This window comes from Theobroma cacao, chromosome 3 (genome assembly GCF_000208745.1).
Source record: "Theobroma cacao cultivar B97-61/B2 chromosome 3, Criollo_cocoa_genome_V2, whole genome shotgun sequence".
NCBI classification, from domain to species: domain Eukaryota; kingdom Viridiplantae; phylum Streptophyta; class Magnoliopsida; order Malvales; family Malvaceae; genus Theobroma; species Theobroma cacao.
Window position 1 is genome coordinate 8,511,598 of NC_030852.1, and position 11,947 is coordinate 8,523,544.

General features: G+C 33.8%; 1 protein-coding gene across 1 annotated transcript; it reads left to right on the forward strand.

Annotated features, from left to right (window-relative positions):
- Window positions 859-8,758, forward strand: LOC18604436 (T-complex protein 1 subunit zeta 1). Its single transcript, XM_018118450.1, has 14 exons — window positions 859-1,205; window positions 1,431-1,566; window positions 3,186-3,337; window positions 3,427-3,474; window positions 3,609-3,701; window positions 4,435-4,541; window positions 5,347-5,461; window positions 5,566-5,652; window positions 6,417-6,621; window positions 6,745-6,839; window positions 7,789-7,857; window positions 7,939-8,046; window positions 8,147-8,265; window positions 8,500-8,758. The coding sequence occupies exons 1-14, from the start codon at window positions 1,008-1,010 to the stop codon at window positions 8,573-8,575; spliced, it is 1,608 nt and encodes a 535-aa protein (XP_017973939.1). The 5' UTR covers window positions 859-1,007; the 3' UTR covers window positions 8,576-8,758.

Below are 11,947 nucleotides of genomic sequence, written 5' to 3' on the forward strand. Positions count from 1 at the left end.
AAGTAATTTATATATTAAATTTAAATACTATAAAATTTTTTTTTGTATAATTTAAGTTTTTATTGAAAAAGTTAAAACTTAAACTACTCTCATTCTCCAAGAAATTACCTTTTATAATTAAACCTAAACTACTCTCCCTCTCTAAAAATATTACCTTTTATAATTTAATTTTTATTATTATTAGTTTAATTATAACATTATAAAAAAAAAAAATTTTTGAATCCGCTTTTGGGTGCTATCTCAGGCGAGGATGAAAGGGTCATAAGGGTAGCGTGAAAGAGTCGTACGGTGTCTTCTCCAAATCGATTAGAATAGAAGACTTTCAATACGTGTAGCTGCGAACATAAAAAAAAAAAAAAGGGTCTAAACTTCTTCACCACCTTACATTGGGCCTTTTCTCATTCATTCGTTGTCGAAAAAGATTCAAGTAGTGTGATCTTTGGGGCCGCCAATGACTCAACAGTTCCTTGGCGTACGAAGCCAACCTCCAACCATATATGAAAAGTAGAATCTGGTGACTTTTTGGCCATTATGTAGTTCTTATAGTTCGGGTTTTATATTCGTTAAATTGTCTTGTTTTGCCTCGACTTCTTGTTATTTATCACTTCTTGCTAAATTCTCAATAAAACTTTCTTGTCTTTTTAAAAAACACTATTAACAAAATAAAAAATATAAAACTGTAAATGTGTTTGTTTTGGATTATTTTTATTTTTTATGGTACAATATGATAACCCGAATATGTTAAGAAAATTTAGGCCAAACACTATGTTAAACGCTAAGACAATTTGGCTTTTTTTTTTTTCAATAAAGTACGCAACTTTAAGTCTAATTTATTTTTTTTTTTAAAAAAAACAAAGTAAAGGAAGAAAATAGAAAAGTTCCAGAAAGCCCTAAAACCCTTTCAAAGCTCTCGTTTTCCCAGTGCAGAAACAGAGTTGAGGTTGTTTCTTTCCTTCTTGTTTCTTAACACTCTCCCGCCTCGTCTGCAACAGCAACAGTAGAAAACAATGTCGCTTCGAGTGCTAAACCCGAATGCGGAAGTTCTGAACAAATCGGCGGCGCTGCACATGAACATCAACGCCGCCAAAGGGTTGCAGGATGTTCTCAAAACCAACCTGGGACCCAAGGGCACCATTAAAATGCTTGTTGGTGGCGCTGGCGATATCAAGCTTACTAAGGATGGAAACACTCTCTTGAAAGAAATGGTACCTTTTCCTTTTCCTCCCCTATTTTCCTCTTTTATATCAAACAAAGCCCTTCATATTTTGATCTACTTCCATTTCTATTATTTCCAATATCTAATTATTAATGCAACATTTTTTTTTATAATTTTGCTTAATCAAAAAAGAAAAAAAATTTTCCATTTTCCTAGACGAGTTTGGGTATGATTTAGTACATTTTAGTGAGTTGGTTGGTTGAAAATGTTTCAGCAAATTCAAAACCCAACAGCTATTATGATAGCCAGGACAGCTGTTGCGCAAGATGACATTAGCGGAGACGGAACTACATCTACTGTCATCTTCATTGGCGAGCTTATGAAGCAATCTGAGCGTTACATTGACGAAGGTTAGTGCTCAACTTTGCGCTTTTCTCTTTGAATTAAGGGTTTTGTAGCGAACCTTTTATCTTCCAATCCATTTTCATGGAATTCTATTAGCTTACCCCTTTTTGATATTGATTTTTAATTTATCAATATAAAAAATGTAGTAACTAATAATTTTTTTTTTAATTTTTTCATTGAAGTTGTTATTCCTAGTCCCTGTTGTCTTTTTCCTTATTCTTTCTTATTAATGAACCAATACATTTGTTAGGTGCGAGTTACATGTACTTTACCCTTATAAAAGCAACACTTCATTCTCCCATTGTTGTCTTGTTTGTAGCAAAATGACGCATTAAGAAGAGTTCCAAGTTTATCTCTAATCGTATCAAGTTTAATGAATTCGATGAGAATTTCACTACTTGAATGGTGGGGAAGGAGGGGCATACTTAATGGAAGTTAGAGTTATTTGCATATTAACAAGAAAAAGACTTTTGTATCTTCCCTTTTTTTTTCTCTCATTGTTTGTTGTTTGAGGGGGAGGGGTGGTTGGGATAGTAAGAGGCACTTGTTAGTCTTGTTATTGGCAGTAATTCTTTCATTTTAAGGAAAATATAAAGGGCAAGACTTAGGTTTAGGTAAGGTTCCTTAGGTCAATTTTGTGAGTTCTTAAATAAAAACTTAAAATCAGAATCCAAAAAGAGAGATTGAAAAAATTTATTACATAGGCACGAAATTTGGTAAAATTTGAATGAATTTTGATAATATATTTAAATATTCATTTTTATTAAAAATTAAGACAAAGTTTTCACCTTTCAATAAGCATTGATAAAAATTTTGTATACAGTTACTTTTTCTAACCAATGATTTATAGGTTGAAGTCTGAATATTTGGTACATCTACTAATTCTATTTGGCAGTTTTAGTCCCTCTAGCTCAATTTATCTGTACACTTCTGTTGAAAGTTCACTTTAAGGACAAATGAAAATGGTGTTAAAATTGTGCTGTTAAATTAGACAACATGGCTTTTTTGTGACGACCTGACATGTCAACTTGAATTTTTTTGGCCATGTGCTACACATTATCACAAAAAAAAATTATTTACAAAAAAAATTATTTTTAATAAAAAATACTAAAAATTGCTTTTTTATAATCTTAAAATATTAATTATTGTATAATTACAATAAAATATGATTATTTAGATTGATATGTGCCACGTTGTCAAAAAAATTAATCCACCTTGGCATGCATTGTCATCTCCAAAATGCCACAACATCCAAGTTGAAGGTAAAATTGAAACACCATTATCATTGTCATTAAACCAACTTTAATTGAAAATATAGGCATCAAATTCATTGAAATTGGGGTAGAGAGATTAAAACCATCGAATTGAGATAATAGAAGGACCAAATTCAAACTTGGATTATTGATTAACATATTATTGATTCTTCATTGAACTTGATCAATATGTTGGTTTGGATTTTGTTTTCCATTTTATTTGATTGCTTTTAATGGGAAACCTCACAAACTTGACCTAGGTTTTGCACAAAATTTAAAAGCATATATATATATGTTCGTGTGTATATATGTATATGTTCCCTTCTGTTTTTATTCGTTATCTATATTCATGATGTTAAAGCTTGGTTCAGGGATGCATCCCCGTGTTCTGGTTGATGGTTTTGAAATTGCCAAAAGAGCTACCCTCCAGTTCCTTGAAAAGTTTAAGACTCCAGTGGTGATGGGTACTGAACCAGATAAAGAGATTCTGAAAATGGTTGCTAGAACTACACTAAGGACTAAGGTATTTCTCTTTCTTCCTCTCCTTCCCTTACTCCCTTGTTTGTTTTCCAGGGTATGGCTCATAAGATTGATGTTTGTTTTCTCACACAGTTGTATGAAGCATTAGCTGATCAGCTGACTGACATAGTTGTTAATGCGGCAAGTGAATCTGGTGTTGGCTTTTATTTAGAACTTACTGCAGAGCATGTGAAACTCATTTCTTTCAACTTGTACATGTCATTTGGTTGGCTGGTTTACACTTCGGTGGAATAAACTTTTATTTGATTTCACAGGTACTTTGTATTCAAAAGCCTGATGAACCTTTTGATCTCTTTATGGTGGAAATAATGCACATGCGGCATAAGTTTGATGTAGACACGCGGCTGGTATGTTCCTTGTTTTATCCTGCATTGCAAGTACACCAAGAGTGCCCTTGCTCTCATTTAAATTTTTTGAGAATTGGAGTATCCAATGGCTTTGTCCCTGGTTGCTGTTGTTACAGTATGATAGAGAAATTGGGATTTCTTATTAGTTTTACTTGTTTGATTAATTCTGAGAATTTTGCTGGTTACTTGCTCCTTTGAAGGCTTGAGGTTAATTTCTCTTTTCAAGAAAGGGACCTTCTTAAGGGGAAAGGGGAGTCATTCTATTAGGCTATTGTCTTTAGGGGCATTATTAGCTTTTCTCTAAAATAGCTACAATTAAAGTGAGTTTTCATTTTGATTTCAGGAAAAATAATATTTTCTTGAATGAGTTGCTATAAGTGCAAGTTTGGCTCTTCTCAAATAAAGTCTAGAAACAACATTTTTTGATAAGGGTATTATTTTGTGGCATATAGCATCTATTATCTAACATTGGAATTATATTTTGTGTAAGATTGCTTGATCTCAAATAATATGGATAAGAAATCATGGAATTAAATGCCAAGGGGATACCCCCCCCCCCCCCCCTTTTCTCTTTTATTTCTTTAACTCGCCAGGGGTTAGATAATTGGAGCTAACCTTTGCTTGTATAATTGCGACTGAATGCCTCTATTGTGTTTGTCTTTAATTTTTGGTGAGTCTGTGTGGTATGCATCTGTATCATGCAGTTTCTTAAGTTTACTTTGTGGTCTCCTAGGTTGAGGGTCTAGTTCTTGACCATGGTTCTAGGCATCCTGATATGAAGCGACGAGCAGAAAATTGTTACATCTTGACATGCAATGTATCATTGGAGTATGAGAAAAGGTACATATATGTGAATCTAATGTCCCTTTTCTTTGGCAGCATGGTGGGGGCACTGTTTGTTCTGGGGAAGATTTGGTTGGTTATCCTTTTTGTATTGAAAGGAAATATTACACAATGATATTAATACTTGGTGAAATCTAATCTTTCATGGGCAAAGCATCATATGGTCTCCACTGCTGCATTTTTGTGGTTATCCTGGATATGATCCATTTTTGCTATACAGATAAAATGGTAATTTGATATAATTGTATATTTTGACATGTCCTAAGTATATGGTGATCATTGTGATATCTATTTTATTTTTTGATATGTACTTGTTACTTCTTACAATGCCATTAGTTTTGTTTGTTATTTGGTGAGCAGAAATTCTATCATGATGACATTTATGTTAATGGTCCTGTAGAAAATAATATCTTCCCTGCTTCTAGCACTCCAATCCATTAGATTATTGTCTTCTATGTATTTTTCCTGTCCTATTCCATGTCTTTTTGTTAGCTTTTTGGTCAAATAGATCTCTAATGTTTTTGAACTAATTTCTGTTGATTGATGCTGTCTAATTAAAGAAGTTTTTCGAATATTAGCAAATCGTTACGATTATTAGTATATTTGCAATAAGATTTTGATTCAATTTTGAAAGGCCAGGAGGTCAAGATATGGTATTTTTAAACCACTTTTTACCAACATAGAAACTTGATTCTTTTGTAATAAATGTTGCCTATTTTTTCAACTTTAGGGTTTTGGCCCTTAAGTTGATTGTGGATATGATTTGTTTTCATTGTCATGCTACTAATATTTTAGTCCTCAGTGAAATAAATGCGGGCTTTTTCTACTCAAATGCTGAACAGAGAGAGGCAATGGTTGCAGCTGAAAGGCGTGCAGTTGATGAACGAGTCAAAAAAATTATTGAGCTAAAAGATAAGGTAGCTTGTGTGATGCATCATGTGCTAACATTGAAAATGTGGCATTGATACTGCAGGTGTATGTCAATTCTAATGATATTCCTACTCTTGCTGGCCATCTGTAGGTTTGTGCTGGCACTGACAACAACTTTGTTGTTATTAACCAAAAGGGTATCGATCCCCCTTCCTTGCATCTTCTTCAACAAGCAGGGGTAAGTTATGGACCTTTGGTCCTTTAGTCCTTTACCTACTTGTGAATATTTAATGATGTCTTACTAATTGCTAGTTGCCTATAAAGGGCTTTTCTTTTTGGGTGCAAAATCACTTTCTTACAAATGTTTCAATTTTTCCATTTTTCCCCCAAAAGAGAAACAGAAGCAGCAATAAGTGAACACATGATGATTGAGATACCTGACTACTAATCTTGGTCTCCATTCACTGATAATTATAATGTTATTTCAATTACATTAGGTTGAGTGTCAGTAGGAGAATGTGTTTTCATAAGCTTCCATTTTGGCATACAAAGTAGTGGTTTCCTCCTTTTGGCAGGAGGATGATTGCCTTGGTTTAAGGTTTTTCTGTGGTTCCCATCTATATATTTCTTTCCCATGAATTTGTGGTTTGATATATGGTTCTAGAATATCAAGAAGAAATGCATTCAATGTAAACTGGCCTTTTCTTCTGTTGCTGTAATTCTATTAACAATTGTGAGGGTAAAATATGTATCATGTTTTGAAATGAGAGTAGTCATTTCTTAGGGTATGCCATTTTTAATTGTCAATAATTACTGCCAGATGTTGAAGTTCTTTTGTTCTTTTGGGCATTGCTCAAATGATAAGGAGCAGATAGGATTATACTAGTTCTTATGTTCAATAGTTCAAGTGTTACATATAGAACTGAAATAATTTATTAAGGTTTTAGTTAAATTTTGTCTCTCACCTGTGTTCTATTGCAATGCTGAATCATGGTTTTGTAGATCATTGCCCTCAGAAGAGCAAAGCGAAGAAATATGGAAAGGCTCGTTTTGTCTTGCGGAGGAGAAGCTGTAAACTCTGTTGATGATTTAACCCCTGATTGTCTTGGATGGGCTGGACTTGTCTATGAGCATGTCCTAGGGGAAGATAAGTATACATTTGTGGAAAATGTGAAAAATCCCCATTCATGTACAATTTTGATAAAAGGTATGTAGGATATATTTTCTTCTCCGTGTAATTTGTTCAAACTTAACATCGTTATTGTTTATTCTTCTTATGTGACATTTACCCTCCTATTATATAATATTGATTCTGTTGCTAATAATCTAGGGCCTAATGACCACACAATTGCCCAAATTAAAGATGCTGTTCGTGATGGGCTGAGAGCAGTTAAGAATACTATTGAAGATGAAGCAGTTGTGCTAGTAAGTTTTGCTTGTTTAGAATTTTCATTTTCATTCATTCTTCAAGCTGATTCACATTATGTGCAGTCTTTGCGGCAGTTTATAAGAGTGTTTGCATAGATGGTCATCAACCTTGTTTTACGAGTAACTGACTCAGTGGAGAATAAAATTTATATTGGGTAGATTGAGTTGGAAATTTAAAGAATGGGTGATCAAACCAGTGTAACCTAATGTATACGGAAACTCTTGAGGGCTCTGATCTTTATGATTGTCCTAATGTGAGAACTTTACGCATCGGGCGAATTAGAGTATAACCTCCCTCCAAAAGGAATTTATCTCATAATTCTTGTGGGAGGATGATGCTCTTTGATGTGTATGATATGGACATGCATATAAGGTGAAAATAGTTGAGCCTGCAAGTTTTTTAACCTGGGCAGATGTGTGTTCCCCAGGGAGAGGCAGATGGCAAAGGAACGGGGATTCTGTCTACGTTCCTAAAATCTGATCATACTTGCTATAAAGCAGAAACAAAATTAATAATTAGGCTGGTTCATGTGGTTGAATGTTTTTGACTGATTACTCTTCTGGGAACTGCAATGAGAGAGTAATGGAAAAGAAGGTAGAAGTTCCAATTAGCAACTTGTACAAATTATAACCTATTAACAGAGTGAAAAAAAAAAAAAAACCCTATTGACTGAGTGAAATTTCTCGTGTATCTATTAATAAGTTGTTAGACTCCCATGGTAATTTCTTTAAATTAAATATATTTTATTTAACTTGTGTCTGGATGGAGCTCCTAGTCCATGTTTTTTAATTATTAGCTTCAGCTAGGAACTGCAAGCTGCAGGCAGCCCTCGAACACTAGGTCAATTATGAAGAAATTGGTTGTGATTGAGAACTGTTTTGTTCAAATCTTACACACTGCGATCTTTTGTGTTATATGCTGATCTATGCATAATCTTTGCTTCAGGGTGCGGGAGCTTTTGAAGTTGCAGCTAGACAATATCTAATTAATGAAGTTAAGAAAACTGTTCAAGGGGTATGACTATTGTATGTTTCCTTGTTTTGAATTATATAAAAAACTATTGAAATGTTTCTGATATTCATAAATATGGAGCAGCGTGCCCAATTGGGTGTTGAGGCTTTTGCTGATGCCCTTCTTGTGGTGCCCAAGACACTTGCTGAGAATGCTGGGCTTGACACTCAGGATGTCATTATTGGTCTTACGGTACTACTTACTTTGTCCACATCACTGTTTATTTTACCCCCTTCTAAAAGGTAGACACTGAAGAAAAATTAAATTATATTGTCTTTTGACTGCTTATCAGGGAGAGCATGACAGAGGTAATATCGTGGGTCTGAACCATCAAACAGGAGAACCAATGGACCCCCAAATGGAGGGTATATTTGATAATTACTCTGTTAAGCGCCAAATTATAAACTCAGGGTATGTAAAACTTTCTACTTATGTTTTCAAAATATCTTCATTTGCCTCACTTGTTCCCTTGTATTTTGTAATAATTGGCATATCTTTCCATTTTCACTAATTTTGTGTGTATCTTTCACTTGCTAATTGCTGTCATTTATGCATGCTTAGTACGTAAGGTGGAGCCGAATCTTTACAATGAATATACAATTGTTTGTTTTGTCTGAGAAACGATCGAACTACTTTGTTTTTCAGGCCTGTAATTGCTTCACAGTTGCTCTTGGTAGATGAAGTGATTCGTGCTGGCAGAAACATGCGAAAGCCAACTTAAGCCTTGTTTGTGTGCTTCAGGTTAATACTTTTTGGCTTATGCTATTCTGTTTTATGGTTTGGGTTTCTCATGGAGAATCTTCTACTGCAACGAGAACTAAAACCTTTTTTTTTGAGAGGAAATATCCATTTTCTTCATGTTCGATTAGTTTTCAGCTTAAATTGAACATTTTTTCTTGTCATATTCACAGCCTTGGTCAATTTTTCCTTAAAACGCTCATAGATTGATTCAAATCTAATCCTGAATTAAATCAAGATGATTTGAATTTGGATGACTGAATACCCAAAGAAATTCCGAATGAAGTAAGTGGATTGAGTTAACAAATTGATCCTCAGCTTCACTATGATCTAGAAACAAACTCAGAAAAGAAATGTTAAAAGAGTCCAAGATGCACTGATTCCTTCTACTTGGTCGTCGATTTTGCTGATATCATGGAACATTGTTGTATGTTATACGATTCTAAACTATCCTTGGTTCTGCCGCCCCTCTCCCTAGAGGTGGCAAAATCCTCTCCAACTCTAAAATTTGTTTCTACTTTGTTCGAAATTGAACCCAGTACAACTTAAATGTCAATGATCCGAATACGAAATAACAACCCATTTGAATTTAAAACGAGTTAAATTTGATATAGCTCAAACTCGAGGTGATTTGAATAATCAATATTTGCATTAAATGTTCTTTCATAAATTGAAATGATTTAATCTATAATTAAATGATTTTTCATAAAATAAGTGTTTGAACAAGTGTTTGAAAAATAATGTTAATTATAGTTATTATACAATTATATAAATGATGTATTTTCAACTTTTTCAATATTGAATATTTGAATTGGATTACAAAACTAATTTAAGACGCAATAAATACGAATATCAAATGATTTTGGGCATTACCCTTATTTTTCTAAAACAATTAACTACTGAAAATGATATGGTTAATGTCACATTTGATTTTATTATAAAAACAATCATGTATAAATATACTGTGGTAAATACTCCACCTTTATATTTTAACTTTAATACAACAGTAACTTAATTATAAAAATAAAATAATATAATAATTTGAGGATATTTTTATCTCATGCATTTGGTGTTGGGGGACGACATGAGGTGCTGCATGTGGAGTCAGACTTTAGCCAAAAATTTACTATTGGAAATTTATTGTTGAAATTGGGCCACTGAAAAGGAACTTGGTTTGCACCCTGGAAATGGGTTCGAAGTCTGGTCCTCCACCTCTTAAGGACTAAAGTGAGAATGGATCGAGTTTGGCCGGGTCCAAAAGAGTCGAGGTTAGAGAAAATGTCGTTGGGAGTGACACTTTTCAATGGTAATTTGGAACTTGGAGGTTTACTGCTGGAAGGTGCATTTTCTTACAGTAGTTGTGCTCTGTTCTCTCTATTTGAAGCACTTAATAAGAGCTTTGAACGAACTTGCTTCTTTATTGATAATGATTGAAATACATGGTTTAAATACATCTAAGATAGATTTAAGGCAACAAAAACAAAGGAGGGCTTGGGAAAGGAAAAGATGAGACTGCAATGAGGAGAATTTATAGCCCAACATAGGATAGTAGCTGTATAGCTTCTAAGAATAATACTGGAAGACATTGTGGTTTGAGTTGAACTTAGTCTTGGTGATGATGGTTGTGGTTGTGTTTGGTCTTGGCGAGTTGTTGGATTGTTCATCTTGTTTGTTCATGTTAATGGCTGAACTGGAGGAGCTTATTCGTAGGTATTAGGGGTCATTATTGTGGCAAGGCCTAAAGCCATGAGGCCCAAGCACGATGACCACTAAAGATACTCCCAACAGCAAATTCCGTTGGGCCACTTCACCATTAGGCTTAAATTCTAATGAGAGTCTATTGTAATTCAACAGCCTAACGGTTATTACGAGAAGATTTTAGGGTTGTTCTAGGGTTAGTATGAATTTCGAGTTAAGGTTATTTTATAGATGCTATTGATCTGAAAATTTACTGAGAAATGAGTTTCATGATGATTTTTGGTTATAGGTTCCACAAAAGCTTCAAGAATCAATATAGAGTTAAGCTCTTGGTGGATTGAAATTGGTCAAGAAGGGTGTCGATTGTATAGTGAATGGATATTGTATTTTAAACTTATTTTGATAATTATATGCATATATGTATGTTTATTTACCAAGCATCCAAATAAAAAGTTTTGCTTAAGTGTTGAATTTCCAAGTATGTGATTTATGAGATTGCAACCAAATGTTTAAGAGTTGTTTTCTAATATAACTATGGTATAGTTATACTATCTAATATTTTAAATTGTATGGGGACAAGCACTTTATATGCTTTCATGTTTCAATTGATTTTGAATTGGAACAGTATGTTGGTCTTTGAAAGAATGGTTTTGAAAAATGTTGTTTGTAAGTATGTTTTGATCATGAAAAGATTGATGTTTGAGAGTATTATTTGCAACCTTAGAGAATTGGTTGCGCATGATGGAAATGTTGGAAAAATTGTGCATTAGGGACGTTGTAAGGATTTTACATGTCTTGAGATATTACACTATGGAAATGTGAAATGGTTTCACCCAATATATTATTGTTTTTTTGGAGCTACTAGAGTTAAAAACCTATAGCTAGCGACAGTAGAAGTTAGTCATTGTGCACAATGTTTGTTTTCCTAGCTAGCAAGGGAGATGGTGCTAGCCATGTGTTGCGAAGCAAGAACATATGTTAGTTATGTCAGTGGCTATAAGCACTGGATGAACCTATTTAGTAAGGGTTGGGCTGCCTTTAGTTTGGTCCTAGATAGCAGGGATAGTGGTGCTATCCCTTAAGTTGGTATACCCTTGGTTTGTTATGTGCTTTTTGAGCATGTTTCACGAAAAAAAAGTTCTCTAAAGTGTGGTTTTGAAACTTGGCAATGATTTCTCTACTTGATTTGTATCAAATCTAGGGAAAACTTGAATGAAAGATGTTTATCTTACTTGATTGATATAAAAAATATGAAATCTTGAACATGGAAATGTTTATTGTACTTGATTGTGTCGAAAGTTTGAAAGTTTTGAATGAGGGATGTTTATTTGCTTGAATGGTGTCAAAATCTAAAAATTTTGCAAGTTTGGGAGCATTTTGGAAGAAAAGGATTGATCTCTGGAAGACAGAATACAATTAGAAGCATTTTGTGTAAAAAGGATCAATCCTTGTAGTCTGTTTTCAAGAAAATACCTTATTTTGAAATGCTTTCACATGGAATTGTTTACCCACTTCAAGTTAAGCCTCTAGGGGGTTTTGAACCCACCTAATTTCATCTAAATGACTTGTAAATGCATCATTCTTACATGTTTTAAGTAAAGGCATTGGTTTATATCAAATACTTGTGTGTTGGCTTGTTCATCTTTATTAGCTTTAA